This window comes from Melospiza melodia, chromosome 10 (genome assembly GCF_035770615.1).
Source record: "Melospiza melodia melodia isolate bMelMel2 chromosome 10, bMelMel2.pri, whole genome shotgun sequence".
NCBI lineage: Eukaryota > Metazoa > Chordata > Aves > Passeriformes > Passerellidae > Melospiza > Melospiza melodia.
The window spans coordinates 18,174,418-18,195,626 of NC_086203.1; the positions used below are offsets into that span (position 1 = coordinate 18,174,418).

Consider the following 21,209-nt stretch of genomic DNA (forward strand, 5'->3'; position numbering starts at 1 on the left):
GTAAATCAAATCCAGCCATCATGTACTTGACATCATGTTCATTATTTAATACCAAGTGAAAGGATTTCAAAACTAATTGAGGAATTACTTCACAAGAGGAATATCTTAAAATGTTGCTGTTGTAATGTTGCATTACCTTGACCAGAGTGGATGGTTTCTGTTTTACTCTCTTTAATGCCATCGTACCTCAGAGTTTAGTGATACAACTCTTTTTGAAGGTAGGTAGAGAAATAAACTGATTTCTTCTTTTAAGGCAGGCAGTAGCTAAATTGATAATGCCTACACCTTCAGTTTCTGCAGAAGTTACCCTACTGCTGAAACTGTGAAATCTACTCAAGTGAAAGCAACCCCAATATTTCTCACTATCTTTTATTTTCCCTCACAGTCTGTCCAAGAAAGCATCAAAATCTTTGAGCTGCTGCTATGAAACCAAACCTGCAGCTGGCCCTTCTCATCCTCATGGAGAGAGAGGCTCTGCATTTCACAGAAATTAATCCCAGCATTTCAATTGTTGTTCTGCTGCAGCATTCCATTGTGACTCAGTGGAACGTGCTCGTGGAACCTTTCACAGATGAGCTTTGCTGTAATTCTCCTGTCACTGTTTCAGATTCTGTTGTGTGGTAGGTTTTGTACAGGACACAGAAAATTCCCTGTGCATACTGACTCTCTTTGTAAGGAAGGTTCTAAGATGTAAAGTGATCACTTTTCTACAAAACTTTTACCTTTAAATCAGAATCATAAGATAATTTAGAGTGGGAGGGATCTCCTGTGCTCATTGAGTCCAAAATCCTGCTCAAATTTGTATATACATATAATTTCATTAGGGGAGAATAAGAGTTTTGCCTCTTTAATTAATGTTTATTTTACTTCCATTACCTTTCATTAACACTTTTCAAGAGCAGCAGTTTTCTGGTTGCTGGTATCTCTAACAGTGTGAACTCCAAAGGGCTAAGCTTATCAGGACCTTAAATGAGCAATATCTGAGTACAGTGCACACAGCTCTGTCCAAGAACATGAGATTGACGCTTCCCATGCTGACACAGCATCCAGAAGTGACGGGATTTCCTTGGGGAAAGTTCCTGAAAGTTCCTGTGTGTGTGTTTTTTTGCCTACATTTCAGAAAATAAAAAGGTAGGATGTGCTAGCAGTTAACCCAAAGGCAAGCAGTAGATGCAGCAAATGAGCTGCTTGGCTGTCAGACAGCATCTTCTCATGGACCATAATATTAATTCATAGATAATGAAATGTAGCTAGAGAGTCTCCTCTGGTGTTTATTCAAAAGGAGAACTGGATTCCTCTCCTTGCTCTCTGAAGCCAAACCATCCATGAGTTACAGATAGCAGAAAAGTTCCTTATGTAATTTCACATCCCATTGTATCAGTCCATTACAGATTTCATTTCACATACTTTTCCCTACCTGCTAACACAAAATCAAATATGTGCATGACATCAGTGTGTGTGCATTTGCAAAAGCAAGTACCAATAATCTAAACATAAATATGTTTTTAAACTATTCCTGCTGTTGGCCCTAGAGGAGGAATGAATACATGAAATTTCATTCAGTTTTCCAAAACAACTTTTTTTTGAGGCTTTATTTTTTAAAAAAAACATTAATATCTAGGAGTTAGATCTTCAGACTTTTAAAACTTTTTTGAATTATTTCAGTTTGGGCAAGTGAAACAAGAAGAACCAACTGCTTTTGGAGCTTCTGCAAACCTGAGTGCTTTATATTGCTTTTCCATAGAAACAGTGATAGGAACATCAGATCAGGCTGGAAGAAAGGGTCATTGATATTTGGCAAAAAATAATCCCACCTGAGATTATGAGAAACATATAACTTAAACCAGTAGTGTCTTGAAGAATGATTTTTTTAAATTGCAATTCATTATGGTTAATATAATTAAAAAAAAATTTTATGGCCAGTAAGATTTGTCAGATACTTCCCTTTTACAGAATTACACATAATACTCTTAACTTTCATTTTTTCAAATGCATTTTTAATGCTTTTTGTGTTCCGCTGACAATTTATGTATTAAATGACCTCAAAACAAATCATCACTTGAAGTGTCAACCAGCATCTTCATGTTGTTTCAGAAAACCTTCACGAGTTTCAGTAGAAAACACGTTGTGTGGGTTTCCTACAGCTACGTTGATATCAGTGAAATATAAATGAAATTGGTGTGAACATAAATATGTTCAGCTTGTGGTTCTTTGATATTAACTATGGAGACATGCAATTTGAATTTTTTTTCTTGTTTGCCATGTGTATTCTTCACATTATACTAGCATGTTTCTGTTTAAATGGTTTAAAATAAGACTCTGCGGTCTCTTCAATTTAGTTAATTGGGGTTTTCTATTTTAGGTTTAACTTTATCTTTTCATAATGAAACCTTTTCTTCCTTACTAATTTTAAAGAATAATTTTGAAGGAATTAAGCATGCTGGGTTTATTTATTTATTTTTCTCTTTCCTAGCTGTAGGTATCCAGATGAAACTTGAATTTTTCCAGCGAAAATTTTGGACTGCAAGCAGACAGGTACATTTTAAATTGAAAGTTTTTTTTGTCATTGAATCCACAACAGTTTTTTAACTGTGGAAGTGGTGATCTTGTCAGAAGCAAAATATTGTAAAGAAGCAATGTATTTGAAGACTTGTTCTGGTTTTATATTTGGATACAGAAAAGGAGAATTCAGTGATGAAGAGCAGTTTCTTGATTTTTGGAAGCAAGTTGAAAGTTTATTAATTTTTGGCCCCAATACATAAGGAATTATTTTGTTGGTGCATGGTTTTTCTCCCTTAGGGAAAGTCTAAACAGTAAACAGAAATGTGGAATTTGTTTCTAATGATAGCAGAATCGTGACTTCTCACCTAGGTTTTCTCTCTAACACTAAGTAATCAGGTTAATTAACAAAACTACATTACTGAATCATGGTTGGCACTCACACTGCTCAGTAAAATGTACCTAAACCATTCAGGGATTATAGAATTTGTACTCACTGAAGAAGATAATCAGGTACTTTGTGAGGATTAGGAGATGCCATCCCTGGTTTGAGAATCGACTGTAGCTGTGCTGTTACAGAAAATAAACCCTGCCCCACCCCTGCTGGAGAATCTTCTCTCATCTATGAATGGCCCCAAAGATTTAGAGTATGGAGGAGATTCTGGTGTTTAAAGCAGCTGAAATTGTCACAGTGTGAATGAACCCTTTCTCTGCAGAGAGAAACAGAACACATTTGGTGAACAATTTGAAAGTTTGCTAGTCATTTTTAGAATTAATTTATATAAAGATGTAATCAATATCATCTCCCTTAAAATTTTGCTCATATGAATTTATATAAAGTTTTATTTTTTAATCATCAAAAACAGAATTGAAAATATTGATTTTATTTTTTTTTATCCTCTGTAGTGTGCATCTCTTGATGGCAGATGTGCTATAAGTTGTGATGATGAAGTAAGTATTTAACAGATTTTTTCCATTTTATATCTCTGCTCCAGTAGAAGATACAGTTAATGAATTTAATTTGAACATCTCATTGTACCTTATGGTCTTTATCACCTTGTAAATATTACACTGTTTGGATAGTGAGACTTTTTTATGCCTGTTACGGGTACCCACTGAATTACAAGGCTGACTCCAGTACCTCAAATATGTGCTGCAATAATTTCTGCTTTGTGAATCCACTTTGGGAAATAATTTGAAGCAGTGCTAAGGCATCCACTTTATTGTTAATGAAAAAAAAAAAGCCACTAGCAGTTTAAAGCCTTCAGCTGGATGCCAGCAGGAACCATACATGTAGAAATTTAGTAATAGTGTGGACATTGCTGATTTAGAGATTCCAGACTTTTCCTTAATGGCAAAACACACTGTTGATAGGACTCAAACAAATATCACAGCTCCTCTGGTGAGTCTGTTGACTTTCACAGCTTCTCTCAATGGCAAGAAAATATCTGCTGAACTTTTACAGTATAAATTAAAGCATTTAAAAGTAAACATGACGACATTAATGCAAATTGAATGGCACGATAGTCAATAAATATTAATGACTATTAATAATAACATGATAATTGTAAGTATAATTAAAAATAAAGGGAGTCAAGTGATGAGTGTGTGATACCTTTGGTCCTAATATAGAGACACCCCATTAATTAAAAATACTTTTTTTTTTCTTGAGAACTTTGAATTTGCTCATTTATTCTTGTTTTCCTGATGCCTCATGTTTTATTTGCATGTTCTGTTTTCTTTCTATTTCATTTTTGGTTTCTTAATACACATTACATTCCATTACTGTTATTGTACACTGGAGCTGTGAAAAATACATAGAGGACTTGAACTGCATCAAAGTTTCTGTAGTTCAGATGTGTTCTCAGACCTCAGTTAACATTCTTGCTGTGTTTATTCTGGACTTCATGCCTGCAGTTTTACAAGCTCAGGGACTCTACGCCTATGGAACGTTCCCTTGAAATCTGAAATTCACTGAACTTGAACCTTTGGGCAAACCTGAGCATAGTTCCCTTCCAATACCTGTGAAACATTGTGAATTAGAGCTCTTTCATACAGCTGTAGTCTATGCAAATGCTGTTATCCCATGCATAAACCTTGTATCAGAAATCTAAGATTTGCTAGTAATGAGTAAATGCATTCTGCTGCCCTTTGTCCATGCTAAAGTTAAATTACAAGCTGCTTCTTTCACACAGTAGTAATAGTGGAAGTTATTTATCTTGCTGGCAAGTGGTGAATGAATGGTTCTGAATGAATTTTTTTTTCCTAGTTAATATTTCTAAAATTGATTGAAATAGAAACCCTCTTATCTTCACATTGCACAAAAAATATATAGATTCCATTTATTGCATTATGCCTGTTTCCAATAACAGTGCTAAAAAATTAATTTCTTTTATAGTGATACAAATGTGCTAGTGAGTAACCAAATCTTACAGATTTGAGACGTGGCCACTAATTCTTGAATTGAGCCAGTCTTTTCCCAACAGCACATAAGCCATAAACTATGAAAATAAGCCTACACTTTTTCTTGTCCAGCATGACCTCTTTTATTTATTTTCTATACTATGGAGAAATGTTGTTTCTAAAGCAGTGTCTTTATAATAATCTTTCATGCATGAGGACTGCAAATACGTATCCTCAGAAGATCTCAGTGTTGACTCAGCTCCTCTCCTGGGCAGTCAGTGGGAGGTTTCAGGCTGGCTTTGGGGAGAGCAGAGCTGTGCACTTGGAGCCTGGATCTGAAATTCCATCCTTCCCACCCCGTTGGGATGGAGGAGCTGCCTCTCTGAGTGCATCAGCTCTGCTCAGTTCCTGGCCCGCACCAGCAGCTTTTCACATTGCATCTGCCAGCTTTGGGCTTTCTAGCAGACCAAAGGTGGAAAATGAGTTGTTTCCACTTCCTTTCTGACAGGTTTTCTGCCACTGGGGTTGCCTGTGCCTTGGGTTCTCCTTTTAGAATGAATATCCTGCATTTGCATTAGGGAATGATGTTCATTCTCAACTTTTGCCAGATTGCAGCTTCAGGGTTTTTTTAAAACCTTCACTTCAAGCTAGCATTTCTGCAAGTTTCTCCTCTTTGGCCCCACAGGACAGTGCTAATATGTGGTCAGAATGAGAATCAGGCGCACTTGAGCATCTCTGGAAACATCAGACTGCATTTTCACAACTTGCACAGCTACAGCTGCGTGGGGCTGCTTTCCTCCCTAAAACAGCACAGTGGTCTTGCTGGATGTGCAGAGCACAGCAGAAAGCATAATTTGTCATATTTCTGTAAAAATCTCCCCATTTGCTGCAGGAAAGGTTTTGAATCAAAAACAAAGCCAGGAGGATTCCTGTATTGAAAGCCATTTTTGGCTTATTTTTTTCCTTTTATACGAATGTCATGGAAAATTCAATAAGCAAAGATAAAAATGTTGCTGATTTAGACCAACAATAGAAATACAATAAAGATTTAACACTGAGATAGTTATTTGGCAAACCTGAGGAGAAAGTGGGTTATATCAAGGTTTCAGGGTTTGAGTTAAACCTCATGTTGAAACTCTGAAGTGCAGTAATTAAAACTTTGCCTGTAGCAAGTAATTCTGTGAGGTTAAAATGGTGCATGTGTGTGTGGAGGGAAGCTCTGATTTGGCTTTGCCGTGTTTTATACAGTTCAGACGTCTGACCTACCAAAAGCTAACAGTTCTGCCTCTAAACCCAGTTCCCAATTAAAAATACAATTTGAAAAGCTTTAGGAGACCTGTGGGGCCTCTTTTACAGAAGTTTCTGGTCCCATCCCCCAGTGAACAAATTAAAAAATACTGCCTGGTCCCCTGTTGGTTCTGCAGGCTGACACTGTGTTTTCATTAGTGCATCGTTAGGGTAATGACATTGTGCTGATGTTTTTCTCCAAATACAGAGGAGGCCATCAGGAGCACAGAAGTTCTCTGCCTTTGCAAACTTTGCTATAAGGAAAACTTCTAAGAAGGGATTATGAAACCACAAAATTTTGGTTTTTATGTTTGTTTGTAATTATATTATATCCTCCAATTCTGTACACATCTTTGTTTAGTTTTGCATGAAAAAAGCGTACAAATTAAATTGGATGATATCCCATAACCAAGACTACACTTATTTTGAGTTTATGTAAAACCTTATAAAAACCTGAATATTTTAGACATTTATAATTGACTTAGAAGTAAAGTATATAATTAACTTATTGCTGTGTCCTAAAATCAAAAATTAAAATAGTATTTTATTATTTTTCAGACAATCAACTGTTACCTAATAGATAACAATGGATTTATTTTAGTGTCTGAAGACTATCAACAGGTAAGTGTAAGATTTTTGTTGAGACTTCTCATGTAATAGATTAATCTAAAATTACTTTTTTTTAAAATAGGCCACCATCTGAAAATGATAAGGAATTAGCAACATAAAAAAATTCCCTCTACAAAGAATATAAGCTTTATTCTCACTGCAGCTCAGTTTCTTTCTCCCATTGGAGCAGCGTCTGTTCTTAAACTCATAAATGTTCTCTTTAAAGACCTTTCTTGCTGCAGAAGTGTCTGTCTTCTGTAAGAGGCTTTTACTCCAAAAAAAAAAAAAACTCCCTGTGCCATTTTTGTCACATGGAAAGGTTGGGAAGGGAGAGGGGGAGGACACAGAGCTTTTACATTCAAACTTAAGATAATGAGATTTTACAGAGCTGTTGCCTGAGGAGTTTGTTTTCTGAAGGGGATTACAGTCATTGAAGGATTAAAATTAAGCACTCAGCATCACAATGGAGAGGACCAGAAATATGATTATCACAGAATCATAGAATGTTTTGCTCAATCCTGCAAACCTTATAAAGGAACCATCACCATTCTCGTTAACTTTTGCCTGAAAACTGATGGGATGGTCCCCCAGTCAGGCCAGGATTGTTTGAAGTTGAATTGTTTTATGTGTTGGGACTGTGAATGCGAATAGCCACCCTCCTATTGTGCCCTCAGCTGAATTTTCTTATGATGAGCATGACCTAAGAAATACACTCATTATGGAATAATCTTGATACACTGAAAACCTGTTTGCCATTTCCCCTTGAGTTGTTGGTGCTATTTACAGATGCAGAGCTGTGACTTGTGCCAGTGATTGGCCAGCTCATAGCTGGCTATGGCCAGTGATGATTAGGAAGAGATGTTTCTTTTGGTACTCACCTGATAAAAGCCATTACTATTCCTTTGAATAGTTTGGACAACTGTTGCACCAGAAGTAGGCTGGAAATATATTCTGACCTGTTTTATTAGTTAAATGTATCCAAGTCAAAGAAGGGCAGCAGGGAAGTCTCTGTGTTTATGTAAATTTATAATAAGATTACATTCGTGTATGTCTATTTTATATATAGTATAGTGTACATATATTTTATATATGTATAGTGAGTAAACAGACTGTTGTGGGTAGAGAAGGAGTAGAGAAATGGGATGATGCCTTACCAATTCCTGGCCTGTCTGGGGTTGCTTCAGCACTGTTTTTCTATCTATCAGCTTTCCAAACATGACCTGAACTGCTCCAAGAATCAGGTTTGTGGGGCAGAGTAATTCTGCGTTGCAACTAAATCCTGATGTATTAAAAAAATGCTAACCTGAGTGTAACTGCTTGGGGGAGAGCTGGCATTTACAAAGGGAGCTTTTGTGGAGAGAACTGTCACTGAAATGTCTTCATCAGACTGGTGCACAAGCTGACAAATCAGGTTTATTGCTATCTAAGGTTATGTGAGGCATTTATGGTTTGGAGTTTCTTGACGTTGCCTGCCTCTCCAATCGTTAGGGTAATCTTTCTTCATCAGTCAGCCAGGGCTATTGAAGCTGGTATTTTTAGTCATGTTCCTTGTGTTTCTAGGAGACTTTACATACCCATATGTTTTGGAAAATGTTCCAAGGTTCCCCTGAGGAAAAGAAGGGGGAAAAAAAGGCAATACTTGCCTTTTAGGTGGAGGAATGCCTTTTTTTAGCTGGGGCTGTAACTTTTCTGCCTGCCAACTCCCAGGTGCATACTTGAGGTCAGCTAAGTTCCTTGTAATGGAATTGGGGTTTAGTTCATACAAAACCTATGGAATCCATGCAATTTGAGAGTGTAGTGCCCTTTCCCCCTCATAAATTGTGGGATTTCTCCCTTTAAACAATGAAGAGAAATATCCAATCCTCCTGGGAGCTGAGGCTCTAAAATAAAACAGGTCTTCCCAAGGTAGAAAAGTGCTGTACTTGCAAGATTTTCCACTGTCACAGGAATGGCTGCAGATGATGGAGTCGCTTCCATCTTGCTGACCAAATTTATAACAGCAATGTTTGTTTTCTCAACAGAGATTTATTTTTATTAGTCCACAAGTACTGAATAGGGACAAAATGAGTAATTCATCAAGCTGAGTGGTTTTAAGTATGAAATGACTCTGAATGGAGTTAAAATTTATAGGATTGATGAAATGTACTGTTCCAGCTCCTTAAACGGGTCATACAGGAATTATAAACAATGTTTTTTAATGACTGTTTATGAAATCCTCTCACAACCTGTTTATATCTTTTTTGAGTAACATTTTAATCACAAGAGTTTGTGATCAGATTAGTGTGTTTTCCTTACAAGCTTTAGGTTTGGAAGGCTTTTATTTTTGATATTGGATGTTATATAATGTACCTCAATATATTGTTTAAGCTCTCACATCTGCTCAGGGGCAATAATATAATCCCAACAATTTGCCCTGACTGGGAAGTCCTCTTCAGGTTTTATGTAGCAGCAGTCCTGAAAACCTGTCTGTGTAGCTGTCAAAGCCACTCTTGCCAGATCCTGAATATGCCAGTTTAAACTGCATCCAGTGTTGTTTTGCATTTATCCACATTTTGGTAATTCCTTGCATTTTCCCCTTACAGACTGGTTACTTTTTTGGGGAGGTTGAAGGGGCTGTGATGAACAAGTTACTATCAATGGGCTCTTTTAAGAGGTAAGAATTAACATTTTATCTCTTAAAAAAATTTCTAACAAAAAAACACAAAGTCATGTATAAAGAAGCCAAGAGTGGCAGTGTGGCTGGATTCTCATCTGTACCTCTGTATCTTTTCTGTATAACCTAAATGTAATTTGATTTCATACACATCAAATATTGAGAGTATTGGAGTCAGTCTAGAGTGAGTTTCTTATTAAACAATGGTTTATTTGACAGCAATGCTAAAACTGTGTCCTTTTCCTCTTCCCACTGGGCTCAGGTGGAAAGGGGATTGGGCCATATCCATTACTGAGCAGTTTTAAACAGCTTTAAAGCAGAACATTTACATCACATTATCATTTTGACCTGTAAAAAGTTGGAGATTGCTTGAGCTAGACAGTGCAAAATGTCCTGCTATTGAAGGGAAAATATGTTCTCCCAGTAATCCATCTCCATTCACATGCTAACTTACCTTTGAACGTGGTTGTGACTATTGACCTGGTCTCACTATCATGGTGACATTCAAAACTAACAGTGATTTTGTGTTGTCCTTTGAAATAAATTGTGCACTCTGAGGAATTAAGAATAAAATTTCCCTTTAACCTGTAACTCGCCACTGGAGTCTTCCTGGCTTTCACAAGGTCTAAGAATTGTTCATGTGGTCAGAGAGCTGTTCTGTACCCCTTTGTCCACTTCAGCACAAGAAAACTCCTTTTATACTTTTCCTTTTTATTTTCCTGTGCATTTCTAGTATGAATAAAAAGAGACATCACTGCTGCCATCCATCACTGAGTTTAGTTACAACCTGTGAGGGTTGTGCAGAGCCTCTCTGAATCTCCCTCTGGTTCGTGGGCTTGCTTGGTAAATCAGCTCCCCTAAGCTGTGTCTGTGCCTGGCAGCTGATACCACTGCCAGTGAATGACTGACCTGAAATGTGAGCATCTAGCACTCATGGAATCATCCCCAATCCTCGTTTCCTGAGGGTGGTGACTTTTTTGCATTTAGCACTACATATTTAACATATGCTGTAGAAGGAAGTGAAGTAATACCACTGTTTATAAACTGGATTTGGCAATGAAAGGATCTGTTTGGACAAGAGATGAAGCATTTTATTTAATGCAAAGGACAAAATACAGTCAAAACCAAGGGATAATGCTTTAACTTGTCCCAATTTGTTTAGTCCTGCCCCACAAGGCATTTCAAACAAAACATCTACTCAGTGATTGACAGTGGTAGGTACCACCATTGAGAAAACAGGCATAGCTTGAGAGCTGTGGGTGGATCTTTGGACTAGACCATTGGATAGGATTTTGCTGGTCTTGTACTTAATTATTTAGAGATAATGAAGGCATAAGGTCGGTGTAACTGAGCTGCATACTAAAGAAAATGTATGCACAATGAGCCAATTATTCAACCATGATAAAATGACCATTGCAAATCAGTTAAAGATGGGATAGAATCAAAGTGGAGTAATTGCAAGTGAGCAACTTCCCCTACAGCAGATAGCAGCAGCAAAAAAACTCCAAGAAACTTTCTTTGAGCTGTGTTAGATGAGGCCTTTAAATAAATTATTCCAACAATATGAAGAAGAAATCTTTGCTGGTTCTCAAGAAAAATACATGCATTTACAATATTTGTAAGATTATCAATTTGTCTGGGTGGGGATTGTGTTTTGCTTTTTCAACATTTATTTATATAAGAGGAAAATAAAAAGGATGCTTGGTTCAGTGGCAAGATCTGTCAGCAGAGGGATTTCCCTGAGAGCAGCAGGTGGGCCTTGCACACATTATATTGTCATTGCTGCTCTTACCTTGGGGGCAGAGCAGAGACAGAGCTCTGTCATTGCATTTCCTCCTGATAATGCCCAGAGCATCCTTCCCTGCAATTTGCTTCTTACATGGCATGTACACAGTCCAGCAGGTGAATTTTGTAACCCTGCCCTCTGGAGCTGGCTGTGCTCCCTCTGGGGTGACTTTAGAAGGTTCTGTGGGGCCTGATGTGCCCTGCAGGAGATTTGCTGTCAGCCCCAGCAGCCGCGGGACTGGGGGTCCCCTCTCCCTCCGGTGCAGGGATCCAGGGGCAGTGCCAGTGTGTGCTCCCACCTTGTGATCCCTGCCAGCTTCCAGCCTCTGCACCCACAAAGGGAATGAAATAACTCTTTGTCTGCTCTCCCAGCTACTGCAGACTTGGAGTGATATAGAAGTGCTTTGTAGGATTGAGATGGAAGTGCTAAACAAAAGGGGGTTGTTTGCTGCTGACTGTATTTCTTTTCAACCTGCAGCAGGATGAAATTCAATTTTTATGGTCGCTGTTTATTTTTTAAAGTGAACTTAAATACCTCCTTCCCTCCTCAATTTCTTTAAACTCAGTACTTCTTTTGAATAATGTGTGCATATGTATGTATGTATATTTTCTTAGTTTATGGGGTTTATAATTAGGGAGAAAAACTATATCAGTGCCTGCACAGCAACGTGACATGCTCTATGATTTCATTTAGCAAAATTATGTTTATCTTCTACCTTAAGTATTGCACACAGTTAAATAATTTAAATATGATTTAAATGTATTATTAAATAAATTAGGATGTGCTTATGGAAAAGTATCTGCTTCACATAACTTAGAAAAGTTTCTTTATGTTTTTCTCAGCACTTTGTTTATATAAAAACAGTGAAAAAAAAATTCAACAGCTTGAACCATGAAAATCTAAAAACCAACACTAACATCAGGAAAATTAAGGGCTATCAAAGCAATGAGATCCCTAAAGAAATAAGCATAATAAATCTCTAAGAGAAAATGAAACCTCTCTTGACTTCCAAACACTTTCACCCTTTCCAGTAGGAGGAAAACTGAGCAATTCTATATGAAAAATATGGAAGCAGCATCATTTCCTCTTACAGTTCTCTTTCCAGCAGGCATCCTCTTACACAGAAGAGTCTATGCATTGGTATTTGGCATTTTGTAATTTTGTAATTTTGGTATTTGTCAATATTGTCATTTGACCAGGTTGTCAGGATGTAGGACTGAGGTGGCACACCCCTGAAATGCAGCTTTCCCAGGAGCTGAGGCTCAGTCTATCAACTTCTTGCTGCTCTGAGAGCTTCTGTTGTTTCCCAGTTTTTCTTGTAGTGCAGATCCTTCACCTGTGCTCTCCTCATGCACCAAAAGGCAGATTTTCATCTGTCTGCCTTGATTTGCTTTATAAGCAAAACTTAGCAAGTGTTTTTTTCCCCAGGTTATGAGAATAAAATAAATTCAGAAGTTTGTTCTCTTCCTAGAAAGTAGTTTAGTAAATTCTTAAGTCCAAATCATGAGAATAGTAACTGGTTGCTTAACAATAGGACAGAGTTTTCACTGATGCAGCACAGCCTCCAAATGAAGGATATTTTGGCCATTATTTCATATTGAAGCATTTTATTAAGATATTCTTAATTTTTTTTTGTGCTAAATTGACACATTTAAAATTTGTGGTTTTTTCATGTGTATTTTTACAGTCGTAGATTTAGCTGCTATTAATTGGGCAAATCGTACATGTATGCTTTGCAGAAGATCAGACATAGACTGCAGGAACATTCCAAATTGCAGTTTTTGGACTTGGCATTGGACAAATTGTCATTACCAACAAGGTTTACTTTTTACTCCAGCATTTACTAAATGTGCATCTGATACCTGCACACTGAAACTCCCGCATTGCTGTGGGGTATGTTTTCTGCTCATATTTTCATCCTGTGATATCTAAAATTAATGTCTTTAATCTGAGTTTTAGGCATTGTTTGACTTTGTCTCTGTAAATATTACTTTTAAGGCAGTGTATTCATATACAGAATCAGTTTATACACTTAAGGAGAAACACAGGCATATTTGTTACATAAAGAAGTTTTCATTCCATATTCTGTAAATACAGGCTGAGTTGCAGTTTTTATACATGTTATTCCTTGAGAACATTGGCAATTGGGAATAGCTGAGCACTAAATGCAAAGATACGTGATGACAAGTTTGTTTCGTCAAAATGCCGTAATTTAGTTTTATTCTTTCCACTGATTTTGGTGAAAGGTATTACCCTGGCAGCTTGTGGACACTAATAATCTGTCAGTGCAGATGTGAGAGCCAGAGCAGCAACAGTCAGGGCTTTCCTGCAGTGTCCTGCTGTCTCCCCACGGGAGCCTCTCTAGGCTTAGGAGCTGCTTTGCTCTTCACAACATTCAGCACTGTCCCTCTTTCCCTTCCTTGTGACAATGCCAGACAGGCTGCACACCTTAGGTCTGAGTTATGAACATCTTCCCACCACAATCTAGCTATAGTCATCACTGATTTTTCCACAGACTCCTGAATAAAGCACAGGGTCAATAATTAGGATTTCTGTACTACTGGCTTGCTTTGTTCAGCTCTTTAAGGCATTTTTTCTTTTCCTGTAGACTGGATGTTCACTTCCATGGTAAAAAGCTTATTTTTCCTACACATTATTTGAAATCTTGAACTGCTGACAAAAAATTTGAAATTTTATGCATTGAAGACCTTTCAGCTGCTACAATTATCATTGGTGGTATTTATACTACCTAGTAGAAATCCATGGGTGTGCTGAAAACCTGGCTGAAAGCAATAGAAATTGCATCTGCCAAAGTATCCTGTGCTGCTGGTAGGTCTTGGAAGTTTAATTTTCTTGGACCAGATTCATACTCAATTGTAAGTGCTCAAAAGTAGGAGAGTGGCATTTATTGTATCAGGAAATTGACAATAAAAGGGTTTTCGGTAAGGTGTGTTTGGCTGCTGAAGTCACATGAACTGACAGTGCACATTTTGGTTGTGCTAAATAGCTGATGCTGAACACAGTTGCTCTCTGGACTTCAGGTGTGGAGGGGGACAGTGTGGTGGTCTCAGAAAGTCTCAGGAATGTCCTCTGTAGCAAGAACAAAGTTCTCTGGGAGCAGCTGTGGTACAGAGCATGGATTTGGGCACACAGGTGGGCTTAGGAAGCTGTGTTCCCTCACTATCATCAGCTGGACGCAGCATGGTCAGCTGCAAACAGTTACTTAAAGCTGAAATACAATCACTTCAGAGAGGGTGCTCTGGAAGCCTTTCTTCTGCAACACTGGGTTAAGTCTTTCTGAGTGAGAAGAAAGTCTATTTTCTAAAATCTCAGGAAGACTTTAGCAGTAAAAGAACACCCTGGAAATGACACCTGAGCACAGGAGCACCAAAGCATCTTGGGCAACTGCTTTGAGTGCAAATGCTCTCCTACCTTTTATAAGGAATAGGGCTGGAAGGCTTTTGCTTCCCTATTATAAGAATAAGAATAAAGCCAAAACAACAGGATTTGAAATAGTGAATGCCTTGGAACCCATATGATACCATTCCTAGCTGGAGCTGGTTCAGTATGTTGCAGTGTTCAAATTTCAACGTGGTTTTCAGCTTCATGCACTAATCTTTGAAGTGTGTTACAAAATTCTTATTTGTTTCCAGGTTTTTAAGGACATTTTGCAGTAATGCTTTCACTGCTATATTTTGCACATCCTGTGCTATGATTGTCTGAATCATCTTTAGAAACTTTGAGCTAGGTGTTGAACAGCCCACTTTGAAAGTTACTGAGACAGCAATGCAATGTTTTAAACCCAAAACCTATTCCAGATTTTATTCAGAAAGCTATGTACTTTTCTAAGCATTTGCTCCTTTTCTTTCTTTTTGTTTTTCCTTTTTTAAAACCTGGATATATTAGCTGATTTCTCATTTTTCCTGAATCAGAACCTTCACACTGGAAGGTTCAAATACATCTGCTCAAACTAAACTCATCTAACTAAAAGCAGTATCATCCACAGATGATATCAAGCCTTTCCAAGTTCTGTAGTGATCCACATGATTTTGAGGTTATTCATTAAAACTCTTTCCTTCTGCCATCCCTCTAAAATTTATTAATTTTTCCCCTGTTAAATGAAGAGTGTTCTAAGTAAAATTATTTATTTGTTTTCTTTCCCTTAATCATAGTGCAATCTTAGATTGCTGAATACTCCCTGCAATAACATAAGACAATCTACAATAAATATCACCTAGCATGTTGGGGTTCAATATTAATTATATTTCTGGTTATTTGTGGGAGTACAGATTTCAGTCTTTTAGTACATTTTTATCTTTGAGCATTTAAAGAAACTATTGACTTTATCAGAATGCAATAATTACATAAGAAATATAATCCAAATTCAAATACTGAGGGGGGAAAGGCTTTTATCAATATCAAAAATTAATTTCAAATTATAATAGATCTTTTACATGACATTGCAGTAGTATATATATTCTATTTATAGTATTGAATGGTATAACAGTGCATATATATATACTAGGATATATATAATAGTATTATAATAGTGGTTGATTAACACTGCTTAGCAGAATATTGAAGTCCACTGGTTGACCATGAAGTTTTGCTGTCTGAAACTCAAAGTTGAGACATTGATTACACTTTCAAACATGGAACCAATCTTAATAAATAGATTTAAAGAAACATTTACAATTAATACAGACAAAATAATGTATTCTGCTTCCAAGGCTAGGTATTAAATGAAGCAAGATGGGACTGTTTTATCCATATGGAAATCCATATGGAATTTATTGATACTCTGCACAAAGCACATGAACACCTGTAAACTGCCCGTTTCTGTGCATTTATCTCTTGCCTCCATCACTGGGTGATCCAGGTGCACACACGACACCACCGTGCTTGGATCCCAAGGAACAAAATAGTGAATAAGGCTGGAAAGGCTGAGCTCTAGAAATTCCTTTCCAGGGGCTGGATCCTGAGCATGTCTAAAGGATGAGGAAGAAGGAAGGGCAAAGCTAGGGGAAGTGGTGTATTTCTGCATGCCCCAGAGGCAGCACAGCTTACACGGTGTACTGCTCTGTTTGTCTTGGCAGATCTGGGGCGCGGATCTGGCCGTGGGCGGGATGCTGCCAAGGATGGTCAGTGTGCGACTCACACCATGTTTAGGTCTCTAGTTATGTTTTGTCTCCCGTGTGCCTCTCTCTGCCAGTCCACACAACAATGCCTTCCTGGGCATTGCTATTCTCAGCAAAAGAGAAAAACAATGATGTAAGCAGTATGACCATGTGCTAAATGTTCAGTTGAAGCTGCGACATCCAATATGTTAGAGATTTTGTCTGTAAGCCAGAAAGAAAATATAGACATAATAAAGAAGCTTTTAGTGATGATTGCTGTCACAAAATTAGATCAGAAAAAAAAATATATAGTCTCTACCACAATGGAATACAGCATTTTATTGGTACAGCTTGCAAGGTTTCATGGCATGCAGTGCAGGATGCCTCATGGTGATGCTGAGTGCATTTCATGACCTGGTTTTGGCAGCTTCTGGGACATCCTCTGTGTAGCTGAATTTGTGTGCTTTTCTTTCCTCTCCACTTAGAAGCAAGGCACATATTGCAAAACATTTTAGTCCCATCTCATACCTCTATTAACCATCTCTGTCCAGTTGTGTTCCCTTGTCTCTCTGATGATGCACAAGTCAAATGGAAATGTTTCAAATAACAATTGTGAGTTCTATATATTTACACTTGTTACAAATTATCAGTTAAAGATCCTTTACATCTGCTACAGATTTTAAATGTTTTCTTTATGTGGATGGAAAAAGTTTATTGATTGTTCTATGGACAGATTTAGAGAAATAATCACAATAATTCCATGTACTAGTTCCGAGTTCTGGATTTTACATTTAGATCTCTGAAGTATTTCAATGATGAGTAAGATTGCAAGCATAAGTAAATTTCCCTGTTTACTATGTATTTGAGGAGGCTTCTAGCATTAGCTGATTACAGCAACTATCTGGAATATTTTGCCTTCCTGAAAATAAGCAAAGCAAAACCATCCTGCTTCAAGTATCCGTACTGTCAATGCACTGAAATTCCACCTCTGTCTCCTTCAGAAGCAATGCCATGTTCAAAGCAGTTGTGCACTGAGATGCTGGGACTGTAGAAGAGTGTTTCTGCTTTTACTGAAGTTTGAGTGGTCTGTTGTGAGAAGCCTCTCAAATGCATAGGCTCTTCACTTTCTGGGGCTCAATGTGCTGATCTTAGTCCAGAACCAATTGTTTAAGCATTGTGTTGGATGTGTATTCTCCTCCTCCCCACATTTTTTATGCCATTGTATGTTACACTCTCTGCATATCTTCCCTGGTTCCTCCCAGTTATGCTTTTGCTTTGTTCTGTAGTCTGCTGAAATCCTTACAAAATTTTCACAGCATTTCTTACACTCTTCCATGTAACCTGTATTTTAACGATCCCATTCCCTCTTTCCCCCACCAGCTGTTCCAATTTTTATTTTCCTGTCCACTTTGTGAGCAGAATGTTCCATATCATAATTTTTATTCCACTGCGTTTTCTTCTTTTAGTCAAGCAGTTTTCTGTTCTTCCCTGTAGAATTACCCTTTATGACTACCAGGCCATGTGTAGGACAAACAAAGAGAGTAGCGACAGTGCCCATAGCTTACTGGACGTAAGTACAGCACCTCTCTTGAGCATCTTTCCATGCCATCATCCAAGAAAATTGCTGCAAATATCTCAGGGCCATTGTAAAATTGTTATTTTGATTTGGAATGCTTACAGCTCTCTGTGTTTATCCCAGAGCATACAAAGGGTGGTCCATTATAAACGAACACAAAGTGTTCTGGTTTTTTTCGAGTTGAATCATTTTAATGCTGGGCCACCATTTCTGAGGTTCTGTCAGAAAGTTTTTTGCACTGTATGAATTTGCCTTCTTAGGAATTTGTAAATTTGGCAATAGATTGTGTTTTGTCTGGGGGACTGGAATCACATATTCCTTTTCTCTATGTAAATATGTAAATAAAATTTGATAATTTTTTTTATTGACAAGGCATGCAAGTCAGTGATTTTAAAAATTCATTTTCCCTAGTATTTAAACGTGTCTTTTATAGCAGGATTTCGATGCATTTAAACCCTTGTGTTGCAATTTGAGTACAAACCCTGTCCCTCTACCAGGCTGGATTAGAGGCAACCTGGGTCTTGCCAAGGCAACGCTTCCTTATTGCTAAATCCTCTATCAGGGTAATACCCCCAAGGATGCTTTGTGACCATGCATCCATTTTACTGATTCCTGTAATAATCTACCACAACTGATCAGGTGTTAGATAGAGGTTTTGCATATTAAAAAGGAACTATTTTTACCAATAGATGACAGTAATAGCATGAAAAAATTCTTCAGTAAAGAGAACAGCAGCAAAACATTGGCAATTTTGCCAGTCTGGAAAAGTTACCTGATATAATTTATTTTTAAATGCACTAACAGGAAAAATATAGATCTAACTAAGAAAAAAAAAAAAACAAAAAAAAAAACAAAAAACAAAAAACAAAAAAACAAAACAAAAAACCCCACTCTTTAATAATTTTGTACATTTGGGGATGTTTTCATTTACATCATTCTGTTTTTCATATGCCTGGACTTATGGCATTTATCAGTTTGTTATCCACTAAAGTCTGAACCCTGAAAAAGACCATCTTCCCATCATAAATACTAGACTGCAACGAGACCTAAACTATTAGTGAAATAGAACAGGCTGCTGTGAAACACATTTGCATGAAATATCTTAAAATATATGGCAGCTCTTAACAAAAACCTTCTATCCAAAGACTTGGGACTTCAGTTTGCCTAAGCACTCAGCATGCAGAGCTGAGGCATTATCCCTTAAAAAGTGGGATCTAATCCAAAAGGTGTCGTTTTATTATTCCAAATTTTGTCCAAGATATCCAGAAAAAAAGCCCTTGCATCTGTTATGGGATACATTGAGACATGTCAAAGATTTTTTTTTTATTTAGAGATAGTCAAGCTTTTTAAACCTCAAGAGAATTTTGGTGATCCTCAGTATGAAACATGAACAGAGTTTTAGGTTATTATTTTCCTGTTGATTCAGTCACTTCTATCAACCATGACTATTGAGAAAATATAAAGAGAACTTGCATTAAAGACCCATAGGGCTGATTCCTCATTTTCTTGGGTTTTTTGCCCAGTTTTTTACATGTCAGGTTATTAGACAGTATCCAATATAATTTCTGCTTAAGCAAAAGGTTTGCTTACATATGTTTATCCTTCCTGTTGAGAATTATGGTTTCATAAATAGAGGAATAGAGACAGGGACAAGACGGAAACTCCCTGAAAAGTTCCTATCTTAAACAGCATAGAGAAGAGGTATCAGAGATTCTATCCCAGCCTTTTAGACTGTGGGAGTGATGGACTGGACTTATAGATCACCTGGTCCATTCCTTTATCAGAACAGTATTGCTTCTTAACAGCTCTCCAGATAAATACTTTTTTATTTAGCACTTCTTTTGTTTTAATTGCTCCAAGACCTACATGATTCTCCATAGAACCACTTTGTTGCAAATGTAGCAGCACCATGGAGCCACAGAAAAAAATTATTTTGGCTCTCTATGGTGGTTTAAATATGTAGAGAGAATAAAACTCCTGCAGTTTTTGTTGCGGTTTTCAAAGGAACTATCTGTGAGTGGAAAAGGCTCCTGAGTAAAATCACATTTCATGAGAATGCATTTATATCAATGTAATTACACGGTTTTGCCACTGGAATTTCAAAACAAAAATATTTTTTCATTTTTTGTAGACATTAAAGATTTTTTTCAGATACATTTGGGTTAGAAATTTGATTAATTTTTAGGATTAAAATAGTTACTAAAACACATGGTATATTTCACACCAAATAAGTATTCTTCATAAGTAATAACGAATACATTGTTTTACATTAAATTTGGCTTTATGAAAACAAAAGTATACAGCAAATTTTATTACTTGGACATGAAATTTCAGGATTTTTGATTTGGAATGAAAAGAAATAAGATGTCCCACAGGGCTGACATTTTCTTTTTCATCTCCAGCAAAGTCTTGTAGTTCTTTATCTTTTCCTATAAGACAGGGCTTCACAGGTGAAAGTCTTTCTTGTCGCAGACATTTTGCATTCTGCTGGGTTGGGGTCTCAACTTTTCATGGCACTGCCCGAGTCCTTTGGGTCTGAATCCTCAGCCCTGCACAGAAACTTTCTCTGTGGCCCCTGAAAATGTTACTTGTCCTGTTGCTGCTCTGCCTATCAGCACTGCTGCAGTGAGTGCTGCTTTGGGCTGGTTGGGCATGATTTTAGATATCTGAGGAGTTCTATCATTATGATTTCTGTTTTTCAAAATGCTTTGTTTGCATCCAACAGAGTCGGCAGAATTTTATGCAACTAGGACATCCTAACAAAGATGAGGGAGAAATTCCAGATTTCTGGAAGCTGACTTTTCTGCCTGGCTTTTTTTCATGAAAGATTAATCCTATTAATAGTCTTTTCAAAAATGAAATATTCAGAATGTATTAGAAGTACTGTCAACAGAGGATTTTCAAAGGATTTGCTCTATTTGTTATGATCCAGAAAAACAGAGGGAGGAGGGAAAAAACTTCTTAAAGTACTTACAACCGGACTGTCAAATGACACAGATAAACATTTAGGTAAATTCAGACTTTTCTGAGCCTAATGAGGCTGAGGTAATGAATAGAGATTTGCATTATAGAGAGGCAAGCCTGTGAATTGCAGCCCAAGAAAAGCTCATTTTATCTGCCTGAGCTGTTCCTCCAGCAATAGCCTGGGAAATAGGAACCCCTAGAGGTTAAAGATTTAAGAATCATTTCCAAAAACTTTCCTTTTTCCACTGATAATCTGTGCATATGACCAAGTATTATAAAAAGAAAATTTCATTACTTATGCATTTTAATAATCAG

General features: G+C 37.2%; 1 protein-coding gene across 2 annotated transcripts in view; it reads left to right on the forward strand.

The window, feature by feature from the left end:
* The window catches only part of CACNA2D3 (calcium voltage-gated channel auxiliary subunit alpha2delta 3), a 381,968-nt gene that overhangs the window by 337,686 nt on the left and 23,073 nt on the right, over positions 1-21,209 (forward strand). For both annotated transcript variants that reach the window (XM_063164664.1, XM_063164665.1), the window contains 5 exons: positions 2,474-2,535; positions 3,406-3,450; positions 6,748-6,810; positions 9,381-9,451; positions 17,849-17,924. In XM_063164664.1, the coding sequence (XP_063020734.1) occupies positions 2,474-2,535; positions 3,406-3,450; positions 6,748-6,810; positions 9,381-9,451; positions 17,849-17,924 (317 nt within the window). The remainder of the gene's footprint in view (positions 1-2,473; positions 2,536-3,405; positions 3,451-6,747; positions 6,811-9,380; positions 9,452-17,848; positions 17,925-21,209) is intronic.